General features: G+C 40.4%; 1 protein-coding gene across 7 annotated transcripts in view; it reads right to left on the bottom strand.

Annotated features, from left to right (window-relative positions):
* The window catches only part of ryr2 (ryanodine receptor 2), a 144,379-nt gene that overhangs the window by 72,596 nt on the left and 53,517 nt on the right, over window positions 1-18,266 (bottom strand). For all 7 annotated transcript variants that reach the window (XM_023340674.1, XM_023340676.1, XM_023340677.1 and 4 more), the window contains 13 exons: window positions 17,985-18,088; window positions 16,899-17,003; window positions 15,149-15,323; window positions 10,524-10,732; window positions 7,588-7,758; window positions 7,105-7,250; window positions 6,842-6,956; window positions 6,223-6,383; window positions 4,555-4,714; window positions 3,976-4,062; window positions 3,038-3,169; window positions 2,044-2,138; window positions 1,776-1,951 (listed from right to left, as the gene is read on the bottom strand). In XM_023340674.1, the coding sequence (XP_023196442.1) occupies window positions 1,776-1,951; window positions 2,044-2,138; window positions 3,038-3,169; window positions 3,976-4,062; window positions 4,555-4,714; window positions 6,223-6,383; window positions 6,842-6,956; window positions 7,105-7,250; window positions 7,588-7,758; window positions 10,524-10,732; window positions 15,149-15,323; window positions 16,899-17,003; window positions 17,985-18,088 (1,836 nt within the window). The remainder of the gene's footprint in view (window positions 1-1,775; window positions 1,952-2,043; window positions 2,139-3,037; window positions 3,170-3,975; window positions 4,063-4,554; window positions 4,715-6,222; window positions 6,384-6,841; window positions 6,957-7,104; window positions 7,251-7,587; window positions 7,759-10,523; window positions 10,733-15,148; window positions 15,324-16,898; window positions 17,004-17,984; window positions 18,089-18,266) is intronic.

Here is an 18,266-nt window from a genome sequence, read left to right as displayed (position 1 = left end):
CGACCCCCTCCACACATTCCGGCTCTGTCCACCAATACAAAACTTCTGGAAAGAAACAATCACCGAACTGTCTCAAATATCTGGCCACAACATCCCACCGTCCCCCTCTGTCTGCTTACTTGGTAATCTAGATAAACTGAACATAAACTCCAAATAGACCCACACCCCACTGCTTGTGGCCCTGACTATCGCCAAGAAAACAATACTGCTTAACTGGAAAAATAGGAAAAAAATCAGTGCCTCATAATGACTAGACCTAGTTACACAAAAGATATCAATGGAGCAACAATCAGCAATACATAAAAACCAACTTGAATATTTCAATAATATATTCCACATTTCCACGTGACATTTCATGGTTGGTGAATTAATGCCATGGCAGAGGCAAGGACCAGGGGAAAGGAGGGAATCAACAGAGACAAATAATAGGACTTATAGTGTTTCATCCTTATCCTTTATTTATTATTTATTCTGGCCTATACTTTTATTTACTTATTGCCTCCTTTTATTCTTTCCTCCCTTAAACAGGTTTTTTCAAAATATTTGTGATGATAGATTAATTAGAGAATAGAAAAATAATTCAAATTAGAAAATAACTGCCAAGATCAAAAGAAAAAAGCATATCCTAACTCACATATTTAATTTTTGTTGTGACACCAATTGACTATGTTGTGTGTTTTGTTTTGAATGTACCCTTTTTAATGTATACCTACATGTTTACTTGTTAGTTTATGTTTGTTTTGCTTGTCTGTTCCCCATTTGGTTATTTGATTTCTATTGAGGTTATTCGTTCTATTAAAAAAAACAAAAACATAAAAACAAAATAAAAACAATCATGAGTACCGTTACTGTGTTGTGTGAACTTTGACCTGAACATGACTGTTTTTTTAACACAGACATTAAAATAAGCTCTGTTTGGAAGTGAACAGATGATGTAGTTTCTGTGTGTAAGCTGTAGCACACTTATGTTTGAGAGAACTAATTGTTCACCAAATGATGACTTATCAGAGAGAAGCCGTGTTAAATGTTCAGAATGGATTCAGCTTTAGGATGCTGTTTTAAGTAGAGCCGGGGCTTTAATGTGCTAAAATGAATGTAATGAATAACTCAAAGTTAACGGGTTAAACATTTTAACACACTTAATCACATTTTCTAATAGAAGCGGTATCCACAAAAAGCGGTGATGGACCACGGCCCACTGGGGGATCAATTCTACTTCTAAACCGATCTGATTGGGCATTGGAGAAGACTATTGTTATGTTCAAGATGTGCTAAAAGCAGTTAGCCTATCAGCAAAGCTATTCACACTGATGATAGCAAGCTACTGGACTGAATGGCTGGAATAACACTTTGCACCAATTTGACAGTTAAAGAATCTTTAGAACAGATTAATAATAAATATCTCTGAGGTCATATTTTCTGTTCAATAACGTAGGAGCAAAAAGGATTTTTTAAATTTGAAATTGTTGCTTTTTTTGTTGATATATGGTTTTTGACTTACTGCTATTAATTGCATGAAGTGTAATTAATCCCCTAGCCCCTCCTCTAGTATTAATATGGTGTCCAGCTTTCAGAAAGGTTCACCAAATTGTGTTTTACTTCCAAGATAAATAATGTTGATTCTCAGCCAACATCTAGAAAAACTGCAAACAACATGTAGTGTGGTAGTGAATCTCATATTGTATGAAATGTTGCTCAAAGGCAGCACTGAGGCATAAGCAGGGCAGCAGACAACTTCCAGGCGCAGACTGTCTGCTGCGTGCTGTGTGTGTTACCTGGCATGTACTTGTTCTCTATAGCCTGTAGGAGCTGGGCCTCATCGATGTGAGAGCATAGAGCATGAGCCACTCTATTGTTCCCTAAGGCGCAGATTGCGGAGTACAGTCTGAGTGTGTGGTAGTGAAACTTTAATAAGTCCTTCTGCTCTGACAGCTCCAGGATATCCACCGACCTGGGAGGCAAACACAATTCACCTGCATCAGCACTGACAGACTGGGACTGGACTGACATCCCAGTGTGGCTCTCTAGATAAGGGCTATCCACCTGTTCTCCTCAGGTATGTGGAGAGACATGAACTGCAGGGGATCGCTACACTGGACCTGCCAGCCATGTCGATCATTCACTCTGGAAGCTGAAACCTAGACAAACAAGACAAAACTATTCAAGCTTGACATTGTGAATTAAAGGAAGTCAAACAAAACATCTCAGATTGTAGGTGTTGCCTTTTTAATAAACACCTGAAAAAGCAAACACCAAACAGTCCTGTCCAATTCTGCCAAGTCCAACATAGGACAAGCCCCCCCGCTGCTGTGATTGTGTAGAACAATCACAGAAGGGAGCCAGGCACTCCTACATCATCAAGTCCAGGAAAACTCAGGTCAGCCAAATGTACTCAACAACCAGTCAAACAGTCAGGACCCTGGGGCCCCAAAGCAGCATGGGACCCTGAGTTGGAACCTCAGGAGTCATCAGTTTGTAACATCTCTTCACTTATGGGATGTCTGTTCCAAAAAGGTCAGAATCATTGACTGACTGTAAACATGGTTTAGTGACTGAATTATCCATCCATCCGGAGGGACTGTCCTGTCTCACAGGCAGAGCCCAGTCACCCTACAGAGAATCTCAGCCTCTTTTTGTTTGCGTCGTTCTATTGGCTCCTCTGTAGGATCTACAGCAGGTTTGAAAACTTGGTATTAATTATATTAAATTTTTTCTTAAACAAACTGTTCAGCTCAAAGTAAAACCATAGCTATAACTTTTGGTATAAAAAGTCAAAGAATCAAATTGTGTCAGAGCAATTCGATTTTTTTCCTTCAATAACTTTATTTTTTTTATGCCAATAGTAACTGTGGTAGATATTATCTCAGATACAAAAGAAGAAAACCAAGAAATCAAAATGACATATTCTGAGAATGAAAACCTTCTCAAATACAGCTTAATTTATTGTAAAATATATACAGATTACATTAGAATTTAGCATGTTATTTCAAAAATCTGATCTGACAAAAAATCTGCAAGGGCCATCTCCTCGACATACCTTGAGGAAGTGATTGGGAACACGGCTCCATAACACTGGAGTGAGAAACTGGACATGGAGGCGCGGGGGACACTGGGGAGCTGGGTTCTTCCTCTCACTTTTAAACAAACCAGCTGACAGAGGCATCACATTCTGCCACGACACACACATAAAGTGGGACAACTGCATTAACACATCACACCTTCATCTTGAACAAAAAAAAAGTTCTGTTATGTTTCCTGGGCAATGCTGATGTACTGTATATGAAGAAAAAAAAATCTATACTTTTATCAGAATTAGAGGTTTTGTCATTTCTAAAGTAACAATATTTTCTAAAAACAACTATTTCAACCAACAAGCACAAAATACTAGAATGTTTTGACTTTTATTTACTGGTTGATCCAACCACAAAGATCCAGATGCAGTTACATTCAAAATGGATCAGTGCTAATAAACCAGAAGTTATACACTTCATACTTTCTAAATTATGCTCTGTGGGAGAAAAAGTTCAAAATGATGCATGTTTAACAGAAAAGCGTTTGTGTCACCAAGTTTTATATTCAGGAGGGTTTAACCTCTGTGTCACCCTTTACAGTCACTACATTTTAGCTGATTTTTCTGTGCATCATCACTAACCCAAAGACAGGCAAGAAAAAAAAAGAAAAAAAATTATTAAAAGTTTGCCGGCAAAAAAACAGACACATTTCTTCCTTCCACCTCCTTAGGAAGTCTTTCTGCTAAAGTGACACTCCTGACAAGATTCTCTGGTCTAATGAGACAAAGACTGAACTCTGTGCCAGGAGTCACGTTTAGATGAAGTTTCACCATCCTTACAGTTAAACATGGTGGTGGCAGCATCATGATAAGGGGATGTTTCGCAACAGCAAGACAATTAATACACTCCTAAAAGTAGAAAAGGATTCATCCTGCAGATTGTGCCCATGTGGATTCCCACATACCTTAATCCGGCCAAGTTCAAACTGGAAGACGTTGGGACTGGTGGCCTTGGCAAAAACAGCTGGAAACAGTTTTGTACTGGGCTCCACCTGTTAACAGAGGACAAGGCTTTCCTGACCATTCAGGTTCTAGAGCATTCAAACCGGCACATTGTCTGCCTTTTTTTTATTGTTATTTATTTATACACACATCCAGACGTACTATAAAAAATTATGATAAAAGTGAAAACAATCCTCAACCTCTATTTGTTGAAGGTGAATTCCTGTCCTTTGACATGAAGTGGTTGTGAATTTTCAAGGCGTCAAATTGCAAAGTCAATTTTATTTTAAGTTGTTTTTTATATGCAGCATTTTTATAAACAACTGAAGGTAACACAATTACCTGATTGTGCTATAAAATGGCAATATGTGACTGTAAAACACATAACATTGCCTCCAACATGTAGCGTGTTGCTAACCAACATGTGTGTTCACTATACAGTAAAAAGACAGCCAATGCCACTAAAATAACTTTTTGATGTGGAAAAAATTTGAAAAAGTGCAGACACATTTGGTTGAAGGAACTGTGTGTGCAGTGTGTACCTGGTAATACATGCTGAGCTCTTTCCCATTGGCTGTGAAGGACAGCAGACCGTTTGTTGTGTCCACCAGGCAGCCGATCTCCAGGCCGTTATTGTTCCTGCCCTGTCCTGGGCTGCTGCTTTCTCCAGCCCACACCATGTAGCAGTTACTGCGCTTTATGCTGCAGGACATTTAGTAGGACAGAAAATTTTAGGTTAACATCAGGATTAAACCCCCCGCCACCAACAATCCGAAACAGACAAATGTATAGAGGAACTAAAATTCTAGTTCTTCTTATTTCTGAACGACTTAAGTGTATTCATTATCACTAAATGAACAAAACACAGTACACATTTTTATACAAATATTGAAACACATCCTAGCTGTACACAACATCCAGCTGTTGGGAAAGATAGAAGATTATAAACACTGAGACTGAGTAGAGCCTGACTGAGAACCAGTCATTCATCAAGTAGTCTCTAAAATATTAATTTCATTATTTTTTGTTATTACAATAATGACACAAAAATTATAAGCAACACAAGCTTTCAAACATAATTCTTACAAAGCTTAAAGGAAATCTATGAAAACTCCTTATAGCCGGTTTTAAAATAAATGTTAAAATACAACTTTTAAGGCTCATGTTTTCTCTCTTTAAAACATTACTTACATGTGGGTCAGAAGCATTAAAACCATGAGACAGACTATTTATAATGAGATCAGAAGACCAGCCTATGCAGTCATTGACTCTTTTCTTGCTGTGTTCTGATGAAAAGACCATGGATGGAGAATCTAGGTGCTTCAGCCAAAATATCTAGGCTCACATGCTGAATATAAACAGCTGTAAACACACACCTGAGAAACCAGTGTAGAGACAAACCTGGTATCCCATATGCAGGTTATTAGTTGTCAATGACAATTCCTCATCCTGGGACTTTGCATGTCCCCTTTCCATTCTCTGCACATTAAATTAAACAACTAAACAGTGTAAACTAAACTAAACTAAACTAAACCAGTGTAAACATGCAAAAAGCCAACAAAGCCAATAGCTGAGGAAAATTTAAATAAAAAACGTTCATAGATATGTATATTCTAGACATCATAAACTATGAAACGGATAGAACTCTTATAGGTTGTTATCTATATTGTATTCTCATATATTGTGTGCTCCTAAAAGAGCAGCTCAAAACATTACAATATCATAAAAAGTTTAATGTATTTTTTCTTTCAGTTCAGAAAATAAAACTTTAATAATATAAATTCATTAGAGATTCATTATTTTAAGCCTTTAGTTCTTGTAGTTTTGATGTTCAAGACTTATAGGCAGTAAAAACTTTAGTTTCCCCAAAAATCTAAGTATTAGTTACAACTGGGTCATAATTAGTTGAGTGGAAGGAAAAAGTGTGAGAGGTAAACAGCAACAAGATTGTGAAAAAATCCATTCAAGAATTTGGGCAGGCTTCACATGGAAAAATATAAGTTTGAAATATTTTAAGCTGCATATTTAAATTTGTATAACATGAGTTTAACTTTCTGAAACAACAGGTAAATATTAAACTTTTTTAATGATTTCCATGCACAGTGCTTGTATGACATATTTAGACTTGATAAAACGTATATAGATGAGGTGGTGTTATTAGAGACAGGAGAACAGAGCTACTTTTACAACAAATCTGTGACTTTACTAACCTCTCATGAACCTTTCCTTTCTCATCTCCCAGGGTAACGGTGACAGTTCGGACTTTGCTCAGCTCAAAGCTTGGGTCATACTGATGAAAGTCAGAGGTAACCCAGCCGACCCACACACTGCTGGGCTCCTGACCAGGGAAGATCCGCACTGAGTAGTAGTACTGCACAGGCAGAGAGGCTCAGTCAGCTCAGCTTTACCTACTGTCATTTAACAGCCTCAAAACAACAATCCACAACAGACCACACTGATCACTGAAGTCATCTCAGTTATGTAACTGGGATTAAATCACTGTCTTCTTGGGTCATTGCTGCAGTATTTGAATCACAGTTGCAGCAGTGTGCCTGTGTGGATTTTTTGGCATATGAGAAGGATAATTATGAGGCAGGATGTTCCTGTCCAAAAGATCTGAGGAAGCTGGGCTCATCTAGTGATCAAAGTGTGTGCTACTGTCTTAAAATGTAAAGTGGCAGCATTGCTATTCTATGGTATTGCATCTAGCAGATATGCAGTAGAGCTATGGGGTAGCTATTTGGAGCGTTCTTGAAGTGTGTACATCTCTGATTGCATTTGAGTCATAAGGCCATTAGTGATAGGAAGAAGCAGGTCTGGTCGTCTTACAGTAGAAGCTTGCATTAGGACTTCGTAGCCCTCTCTGTCGTCGACCGCCACTTCCTCTGATAGGCGAGCAGATGATGGACAGCTGTTGTCTGGCTTGTTTTTCTTCAGTGTGAACCTGACAAATCACATCACTGGCTTCAGTTTCCATTTCATTCCTCACACAAAGACAGGAACAAAGTTCCTGTCTCTAAAATGAGTCCGATTAAAATGGTAAAATTTTAATCATCTGAAGGATAATAACATTTGAAGACAAGGCAGGCTACCGTTGCTTTAGCTTGGAAGGCTTCTCCTGGGTGTAGTCTTTGTGGTTGTTGAATTCATCTCTGTCATGTCCACTGGGACCATTGGGACCATGAGATGACTTCAACAAGACTTCAAAGTCTGACACAGTTTCAAAATCCTCCAGCTCCTACAGAGAGAGAGAGAGACAACAGATCAGGGCTGGTTGAAATTAGACGCAGAACCAGTTTACAGGAATAATATAAATATTGTCTATTGATGGTGAGGTGAAATGTCCAATACCAATAGTTCTCCATAGAGCTGCTTAAACTAAATGTATGATGTGTTCCTTTATCAGAGTTGGGAATTTTGCAAAAAGGAAGCTAATGCATAAGGCAAATTTACATGTTAAGCAAAATATTGTTAGTTGATGATCAATGATGATGTAGAACAACTATGATGAGTCATGATGGCAGCAGGTCTTGATCGGTGGAAGGCAAGGCTGATCTAATGGTCGTATCTGTTACCCTCTTCGGTGAGAACAGGCTGCCATAAGACGGGGATCTGGATTCAGCGCACTCTATAGGCATGCTCAGCCTGTAGAAAGTGATGTCATTGTAACTGTTCTGGGAACCAAATGACCTCTGGGTGACCTTAAGGCAGGGACACGACTCCACTGTTCCATCCATCCTGGTCACCTGGAACACAAAAGTTTATGCTGAAAACAGCTTGGAATTATCTTTGCAAAGTTAATTCAACAGCTTCAATATTTATTTGCGTTGAAAACACTTTACAACTTATGTGTTCACACTGCAGCCTGATTTTTTTTGCTGTGGCCATTCACACTTCCAAATATATGCAACCTGTATGTCAGCGTTTCCCAACCCTGGTCCTCAAGGCACACTGCCCTGCATGTTTTAGGCATTTCCTTGCTTCAGTTCAGCTGATTTCAATTGATGACTGATAAACAGGCGTTTGTTGAACGGCAATCAGTTGAATCAGGCACAATAAAGCAGGGAAACCTCTAAAACATGTAGGACAGTGTGTGTTCTGCAGTGTGAATGGGCAAATGACCTGAAAGTGTCCCGCATGCGCAGTAGAGGGCGCAATAACATCAATGTGCTCAGTGTTTTCCCAACCGCCAGAAAAAGAAGTGCTTAGTGTTTGCAGAAGTAAGCATGGATGCTAACGGTGGAGCATAGCTAACACATTTGAAATTGTTGTCCAACCGGAGCAGCATATTAACAACTTAATCCTCATTATAGTCCTTCATGGTTGTTGTGTTTCTTCCCGCTTATGCGTATCAGGATGCTTAGAGTGAATTAGAATGAATGCGACCTGCACATTAGGTTTGAATCGGATACATATCGGATATCCAAGTGGCCTGGGTCAAATTCAGAAAGAATCCGACCTGTGTTGTTCAGACAGTCATGAAAAGATCAGGTACAGGTCCCGTTACGTCAAAACAAATTTAATTGGGTCACTTGAGGCTGCAGTGTGAACGCTCCCCACTTTGAACTTAAGATGAAGAACATCCCCATGAGATGGAGATGTTCTTTATCTTATAAAGATGCACTTATGTTGAACATCTTCAACATAAGACAAAGAACATCCTTAACTCCCCACGTCAAACATAAGATGAAGAACATCCCACGTTGAACACAAAATGTTCAACATCTTGAAGATATTCTTCACCATATGAAGACACTCCTACGTTGGACATCTTCAGCACAAGAATTTGTTTAACATAAGATGTTCAACTTATGTTGAACTATCAGAGGAAGTGGCGATCGACGATTCCATGTAGGACAATATGTGCAAACATACAATGTAGGACCTGTTGGGCAGTGAAACGTCTACTCATGGCATCAGCAAGGAACAACTAGGGGTACTCAGATTCAGCAGACTTTCATATCCTCTATACCTAATTTGTTTTCATTATGTTTGATACAGTTTTCTGTTGTGTTTGGGAACTTGTGTGATGTGAGGGATTAGCTCCTGGTTGATCATGCAGGTGCAGGTCAAATGCAAGTTCAATTTGTATATCAATCCAGTTTCTTTGATATGTGTGTATATGTGTGTGTGGGGGGAGGGGGGATGCATGTGTGTGTGTGTGTGGGGTGGTGGGGGTGTGTGTGGGGGTGTATTAGAGAGAGTTTGTGTGTGAGCTTTGAACTCTTTTTCTGGTGTTTAAATGGTTTTACAATTCACGGGTCCAAAATGACCCATAAGACAATCCTTTTACCCTAGTGGTGTACAGCCCACATGGAAATATAAACAAAGACAAAGTATTACTTTTTCTAATGACGGGGTCAATTTCGAAAAAGTCATACAATTTTAAGTCGGAAAAAGATGGTTTAGGGTATTTTTTCTACAGCTAAACATGCTAGTGGGTCACTTTTGACCCGCAAGACAACACAAGGGTTAAAATAAAATGACTTCACATTAAGGGTTAGGGTTAGGTTTAAGGTTTAAGCCAATGACCCGGGGTGGGGGAGGGGGGGTTAATTGGTGAAATGATTTTATTATGTGGCCTTAGGCTTCAATTCAGGAATAGTACCCAGCCCACCAGCACACAAAGTGTTGATGCAGATGGACACTTTTTATAACTTTCTAAATGTAAATCTTAGTAGAAAGTGTTGGGTACAAAACAATCTTTTTTTCATTAAATATTTTTTGTTTAATATTAACTGTGCAGAAAATATTGCAACAAACATGAAAAAACATGAATTCCGAAGCAGACATGGCTGCATCCACTCATAAAAGTTGATAGTACAGTATGAATTTCCAGAAAAAGAGTGACACAAAGCCTGAAATATGGAAATTGTATCTTCCCTTTAATTAAACAAACGTGAGAATTTAAGTACTTCAGGTTTTCAATTGTGTACAAATTGTTTATTTAAATAGTTGAGTATTTTCTTTCATTTAAATATTTCATGTTTGTTAATTGGTAAACAGATAAAACAAGTTTTAATTGCGTAAAATAAAAAGTTGTACTTTTGAATTCATTATATTAGTCTGCTAGACAAAAGATTTGGACATCAAACTCAGTGGACCACAGCTTATCAAGTACAGTAGGAAAAATAATGTACATGTACATGTCAGTGTCTTAGTCTAAATTTTTTTGCGTCATTTAAAAAAAAACCAGACGGTCTAGTACAAAAATATATTCTGTTAATGTCACCCCTGGCGCACACATGAGGTTCACAAACACCGATGTAGAATGTTTGTTGTGTAAAGTCCAAGGCTAAGAAATCCTGATTCTTTTTGGATATTAAACGACTACCCTTCCTCCACCTACAGCCACAAGACTTAACACAACATTTAGCAATCGGCAAAACTGGGTCAGCAGGATTCCTAAAAACATCAAACTACGGCTGATGTTCAAAGCCCAAACAAAAGTATTGTTTGGTAACCATTTGATTGTCCTGTCTACAATATCACAGCGTGTAGCTCTGCTTACCTCAATGTGTTGGTGGTTGGGGGGAACAGGCACAAACTGAGGCAGCCTCTTGCTGAGCCACATGGTTACATCTCGGTTCATATTGACGGCGAATGGCTCATAGCCTTCCTGCAGGCCACAGATGGTGAAGTACTTCAGAGTGCTGACATCTTTACCAAAATCCATCCTCCCAACCTGACACATTCCCAGACTGCAGACTGGGATGAAGCCTGGGACAGACATAAGTACTCAAGTTACCCATGGTGCCCATTTTATTTCGTAATACCACAAACGGTCTGATCTGTCAAACTCAGTAAGATGTTGTCTTCATTGCATCAAAAAAAAAACAGATTTACACAGAAACTACAGAGAGGTTTATGACCTGTTAAACAGGTTAAATATCTGGACTTCTGGGTCCGTATTCTCAAAGATTCTCTAAGTCCTCTCGGAGAGCTCCCAACTTAGCCTAAACATTCTTGCCAAGGAGTCCCAGCTTCAGAATGATCCAGTCAGTAGCTCTGTCTTTCTGTTTGTGTGGTTGAAGAAATTGCTAGTTGTGATGCTGTCTTCTAGGAACTGTGACTGGTTGATATGCAAAACAAAATAATACCTAAAAGAAACAAACACGTCGCCGGCAGGTCATTGATACAAATTAACTGATCAAAGACTGAATGAATGACATTACATGTATATGAATGAGATACTCATACTTGTCTGAGAGAGAAGTTTCATGGAAAAGACAGGGCATAATTTTGCAGATGGCATCATGAATCCATGGATTCCAGACTGAGCAACTTTGGCAAAATGTGTAATTTGAGAAAGGACAGAATAAGACAAGCATTCACCATTTTTAATAGTGTCATGTTCCGTGTTTTTCTGTGTGTTTATTTCGAGTTTTCTGTGTCTCTGTGCCTCCGTGTTGTCCTGTTCGCCCCTCAATTACCCCCAGGTGTTTCTCATTCCCTGATTACCCCCTGTGTATTTAGTATCACCTGTGTGTCTGTGTCTTTGTCAGGTCCTCGTCTCATTTGGCTTGGTTGTATGTGTCGTCTCCGTCGTCTAGTCCTTCGTGTAAGCGGTTGCTACCGGCGTCGAGCCCTGGCTTCCGCTCGGCCGTGCTGCCTGGTGTTTGTGGACTGTTTAGGGATTTTTATTCATGAAATCTTCATTATTCATCTAACCTGGTTCCATCGCGTCTGCCTCACCACTCATCCACACCGCAGTTCATGACAGTAGGACCCGACCACAACCGAAGTGAGGCTAGCTTTATTATGGATCCAGCAGGATTATTTAAAACCATAAAGGACTATGACGGCGGCGGTGGTAAGACCATACTCCGCCCGTCACCGCCTGAACATTTCCACACGCTTGGTGATATACCTGGACAAATGGATCCCGTGACTTCTGCATCTGGGGCTGGCGAAGTTGCAACAGGAGGCAGAGTGGGAGTGCCTGACGGCAGCTGCTGTGCTGAAAGGTAACCCTCTGCCTCCCAAGCCGGACTATCTTTCCGCCAGCCCAGCACCAGCGTCTCCGGGATCAGCACATCCAGCCGGCGTTTCACCGCCGTACCCGAGCCCGATTCAGCCGGCGCACCTGCCAGCTTTCCCGAGCCTCATGCCCGCGCTCTAGAGACTGCTCCAAGTCGACAGGCGGTCCCAGTTAGTGGGTTCTCAGCCCCACCTGACTCCCCCAGAGTTCCTCCAGAGCCCCCGAGTTCCGTCCCTCCTCCCGAGACCCGCCTCCTAGTGCTCCTCCCGAGACCCCACCTCCTAGTGCTCCTCCCGAGACCCCACCTCTCAGTGCTCCTCCCGAGATCCCGCCTCTCAGTGTTCGTTGTCGCCTCAGGGCGGCACCAGAGACTCGTAGTCGCCGCCTCCAGCGCCGCGGGCGACCGCCGGACCACCTCCGTGGTTCCCGCCTCCTTTGCCTCCGCCCACCTTGTGGGTAGTTTTTTGTTGTTTTGGACTCTGGCCCCCCGTCCAGCGCCCCTCCGCCCACCCTTGTTGTGTTTTTGTTTTTGGGCGTCTGGTAGCTGTCCTTGAGGGTGGGGGTACTGTCATGTTCCGTGTTTTTCTGTGTGTTTATTTCGAGTTTTCTGTGTCTCTGTGCCTCCGTGTTGTCCTGTTCTCCCCTCGATTACCCCCAGGTGTTTCTCATTCCCTGATTACCCCCTGTGTATTTAATGTCACCTCTGTGTCTTTGTCGGGTCCTCGTCTCATTTGGCTTGGTTGTATGTGTCGTCTAGTCCTTCGTGTAACCGGTTGCTACCGGCGTCGAGCCCTGGCTTCCGCTCGGCCGTGCTGCCCGGTGTTTGTGGACTGTTTTGGGATTTTTATTCATTAAATCCTCATTATTCATCTAACCTGGTTCCATCGCGTCTCCCTCACCACACATCCACACCGCAGTTCATGACAAATAGTATTTTCTCATCGCCAAATCTAATGAGCAGTGTGACCTGTGCCTTAAGCAAAAGATTTCCTATGATGTTCTGACTATCTGTGCTACCTAGTCAAATTCTCCTACCGTAGCGCATCTAGACATCTATGTCTATCAGTCGGTGCTACCTTTCGAAAATATAGCACAGACACATCAGTGGTCATAGGAGCTCTTTAGTTTAAGGCACAGGTCAGCTGCTTGTTAGATCCAGTGATGAGAAAATACTATGAAAAATTGCTTGTCCTATTATCTAAAGAACACTATAGGACTGTTCATGGCTAATTACAATCTCTAAAGCTCACTGTCATTGGTTGATCATTTCCCTGTAACACTGTCACCTATTGGTCGTGCCAATGTTGCTCAGTGTGGGATCTACGCATGTGCAATGCATCTCCAAATTATGCCCCGCCTCTTCCATGACACCTCTCACACAGACGAGTGCGAGCCTCTCATACACATACGTACATGTACACCCATTCATTCAGTCTAGTATTAGTTCACACGCACATACATTTCTGACTTCTCATTCAGTCAAGTATGTCTGTATGCTTTAAATGGTATGTAGGCGTGTATGTGTGAATAGTGTATATGTGCAATTTTAAGTGTGTGTGTGTGTGTGTGAGTCCGTAGTAGTGTGAGAAAAATTGTACATGTCCAATATTTTAATAATCTATATGGGCTAATTTAGTCTTCTAAGTGTGTATGTATGAGTCTATAGAAGTGTGTATGAGAGAAAACATGTCCCACCGCAGTACCTATCTCTCCTACTTCACAAAATCACCAATTACAGTACATCAAATATTTGAAATAAATAATATATACACAAATTATACAACTCTGGTTCCAGAAAAGAAAAAGGGAAATAAAGCTTTAGTATTTGGATGCATATAGCATTTAGTCTAATTACTTTCGAACACAGAAGAAAAGCACAACTATCAAAAACTAACTTTTTCTAAATGTTCATCAGAAAAACATAATTAAATATTTTGAAATCAAATTAATATTCTGACAAAGATAACCAGAGTAATTAAAAAGGCAGTTTCTAAATGGTGATTGTATTTATCAAGAGAAAAAAAACCTATCTAAACCAACCTGACCCTTTGTGAAAATTCAAAAAATTCAAAATTCAAAAATACTTTATTGATCCCAAAAGGAAATGAAATAAAAGGTTACCCCTGTCCCCCCTTATTAAACCATGAATAAATGTGATTAACAGCATTTTTTGACAGAATTTTTCTAAATCACACCACAGAAGGATTACAATCAGACCTGTGGATCAAGAAATCACTTAAACAGAACTTGTTTGAAAACATGACATAAGCTAACCTAGTTCAAAGTCATATTACAAAGGCCTTTCTAAGTCTTTGGGACTCCAATGAATGACCATTGTCCACATTGTCCAGGGCAGTCATCCACAATTGACATGTCGCCGGCTCCGCCCCCATGTGGAAGTAGAGCAATATATATATGACATTGTCTAGATTAAAGCACCATTCAAGACAAACAGGATATCTAGGTATAGTTTTCTTTATTGAGGTGTGTTTATTTATTTGCCTAATTAACTGGTACAGGGCTTGATTTGACTATCAGTAAGTGTCGTTATGGCAAAAAAATGGGATGTTTACTACCTGTTACCTTTTTGCTCACTAACATGGTAGCTCCGTCCATCGGTTTCATTCAACGGGACATGAGGTGGGCTGCAGGCTGTGATCCATTTCTTGTGTTATTCCAGACTCCTTTTTGGTTTTGGAAATGTAATAAACTGTATTCCGCCCTCTAAATGTTCTGGTTAACGGCTGTCGGGATTGTACATTCCTCACCGACAGCTTAGACCATGATTATTTATTATTTTCCTCAAAATCTCTCTGACCGCAGCAAGTTTGCTATGATGAACACTGTCAATATTGTGAGGTCAGTTCCACTTGATAAGGGGTGTGTACTTGTGACGCCGATTGGTCAGTTGCTGACAAATGCCCTGGAATAATTGGGGGAGGATTACTCTACGTCAAATATGGGGGTGGAGCCGGCATCATGTCTATTACTTAAAGTGCATATGGACAACTCATTCAGGAAGTCACAGTACTATGCATATTACATCAGAGACCTGGCCACTAAGAGACATCAAACCAAAGTTAGTTTTAAACCACTGTGTCTTTCTGTCACAATGGAAATGAATTAGATTCAGTGTTAGCTTCAAGCACATTTACCTTCAGCAACTTCAAAATCCTTGAAGGCCAGCTCAGATCCAGAATCATCCAGCAGCACTTCTCCATTCATAGTGAACATCATTGTGTGCTCGTTCAGATCCACCATGCAGCCCACTACATCACCAGTCTGCCAGGCACGGCCAAAGTGCTCATTGCCCTGATGCCAGCGCTGGACCTGCAAAACACGCAAATACACACACATATCAGTGCTTTCTAGGAAGGTCTGTGATTGGGCAGCCCTCCATCCAGCCATTGTCTAAAACTGCTTGTAAGATCACCGGGTGAATGGTACCTATCCAGTGGTCATTGAGCAACAGCTGGAGTACAACCTGGACCAGTTGGTAGTCCATCACTGAGTGACACAGAGACAGACAGGACTAACAGCCATCCACATTTACACAATTATACATAATTGCCTATCATCAACATCAGGTGATGTGATGATAATGAGGTGCTACCTCTGATATCTTCCAGCCTCATGGTCAGAAATATTACAATCAAGACACCAAGGACCATCTCTAAATGCATTCCAGGGGCTAGAACAATGGTCATATCAAAGCCTATCTGAAACCTCAAGGAAAAGATAACCGGAGAAATAAATGGAGATTGTAATGTCATCTGTTTATATCAATCTGAGTTCATTAAAATTGAATTCTGCCTTCTTGTGTAGGTTTGTCGAAACAGTGTTGGACTCTGTAATGTTTTCTGGTCTCCCTGATTGGACCAGTGGTGATTAACACCACATGCCGTCATTCAACTGCTGATTCCAACTGATGCAATAATTAGTCCTTCAAAAAGTGACAAACTAGGGTACCAGACCAGAAACCAGAGTTATAAGTTAGCACAACTCTGGTATTTTTGGACTGGTTCACACTTATCACCCACTCAGACAGCACTTCAAAAGATTAAAAACCAACTGAAGAGAAGTAGATAAAATATAAATAGTATGTCAACTGAAGAAAACAATAAAACAAGAAAATATAATTTATTGAACAAAGGGTCACTCTACAAAGACTGTATGTTTGTGACAGGATAAATGTGACTGGTGTAGTTATCAGGGTCCTCTCCTTTGGAGCCAGTTTTAGCTCAAGAGTCAGACACTATGTCTACTTTGAAGACTGGGCTTAAAACCTTTCTTTTTGACAAAGCGTATAGTTAGAGTGCTTAAATTATCCTAGACTACAACTGAAGCTGTGCCATGACTGGCGTAGGCTGTTGAAGGACATTTTAACAATTTTTCCTCACTCTGCTATTTAATCTTCAAAAAAATTGAGATACCTGCCTGAAGGAGCTGCGATTGGCAGTGCTCCTGCTATCAGTAACTTCATGTTCTCTTTCAACACATGATACACTTGACCCGTCTTTATGTGTTTAATGCCTATCTCTCTCCTGGGGAACGCTATTGAGAAAGTTGTAAAGATATTACAAGACACAGGGCTGGAAGTCAAAGTTGAACTGAGTGCAAAGTTAAGTTCCTTGTTCACAGATTTTCTGCTGAAGGAATAGGTACTGAGCTGAAGAACGCTAGCACAGTGAAAACATGGCCTACTCACTACAGTAAAAGAGCTTGGATTTTTTAGGCTTCTGTAGGTACTACACTAGGTTCTTTAAGGGGTTTTCCCTGGTCCCCAAGTTTCGGCACACTGTAAAAAGAAATTAGTTGAACCAGCTTAATTCAACTGCTTCAATTGGTAAATAATTCAATTTCCATCTATCCATCCATCCATCCATCCATCCATCCATCCATCACCTTAAAACCATCGAAGACAAAAGCCTGGTCATCAGATCCCAGTTCCTGGTCTGGTAGACAGCCTGGCCTTGCCCAGCCCACCCTCATTTCTCCAGCTGTCAGTACCTAAAGAAACCAGCAGGAACAATCTAGGAATGCAGTGCAGAAGAAGTGAAGCTCAAGTCACAGGCCTTGGTCACATCTGTCACTAACATGCATTCTAGATGATTGGGCGGTAAATACAGGTCTAAAAGCATTGTATCCATGTTACCTTTGTGGGCTGCACACAATCCGTCCTGAGAGTCATTGAGGGACCCCCACTGACCCGAAGTGACTCCCCTCAACCAGAACGTTACTATGAGGACTCTTGTTAGAAACTAAAAACAAATGTGTAAACAACTGCGAAACAATTAATCTAAACTAATTATACAGTCCTGTGGATATTTGTTTGTTTGGCCCGTGAGTGAATTTATCTCTGAAATGCAGTTAGATGGTTTTTTTGTGCTGATTGATCAAGCTGTGATTACATGTTACATTGTCATTTCTACACAGTGCAATGTACCTTGACTACTGAAGTTGTTCCAGGGAACTGTCGGTTGCTCTACTGTGGTGTTTAATGATTCCAAGTGAAGGAGCTACATGGTTTATTTCCTCGTAAAGCACAAAGCTAAGATTCAGTTATTCTGTACAGATTAGATGAACAGATATCAGGGACAAATTTTGCTTGTGGTGCTGATGCACAGATTAGTTATGATGCCCATTAAACCAAGACTGAACAGGGCTATAATGCCCTCTGTTTGAACTCAGAAATCAGAATTTCCTTTTTTCCAAGATTAAAAGTTCAATTTCACTGTCCTCAAAATGGGCCTTTATGACATGGAACCTTAATATCTATAATTTCAAAATTCCTAATTGCTTTGACTCTAATTATATAGTAAATATGCCCACAAGCATTAAGTTACTTTACTAAAATAAGGATTTAGCACAACTTAGGACACCACCTGATTATCAGAAATAATAGCCAAATACTCAGTTTCAGTTATTGGTTATTAAAAGATTCACCATCAATATAATTTCTGTGTTGATTATTCTATCATTCTCTCTTACCTCCAGCTCAAAGTACCACTTCCCAGTGTTAACGCAGTAGGTCTTCTCTGCTCTGAAAATGCGAAATCTCTCTGCAGACACATTGCTGACGTCAGACTGAGCAGCTGCAGAGTTAGAAAAGGAAGGAGGTACACTGAATAATAAGGCAATTAAACAACCAGTCTCATAACTACACAATGGTGAAACAAAGTTCAGGTTAAATATTCTATACAAAATACAGTGGAAGTTACCAATGAGAAAACTTATTGGCTTCTGATTGATGTGACTGCTGACTGAACAGGT

This window comes from Xiphophorus maculatus, chromosome 10 (genome assembly GCF_002775205.1).
Source record: "Xiphophorus maculatus strain JP 163 A chromosome 10, X_maculatus-5.0-male, whole genome shotgun sequence".
NCBI classification, from domain to species: domain Eukaryota; kingdom Metazoa; phylum Chordata; class Actinopteri; order Cyprinodontiformes; family Poeciliidae; genus Xiphophorus; species Xiphophorus maculatus.
Note: the sequence above shows the minus strand (reverse complement) of the source record. Positions and strands in the feature narration are given on the sequence as shown.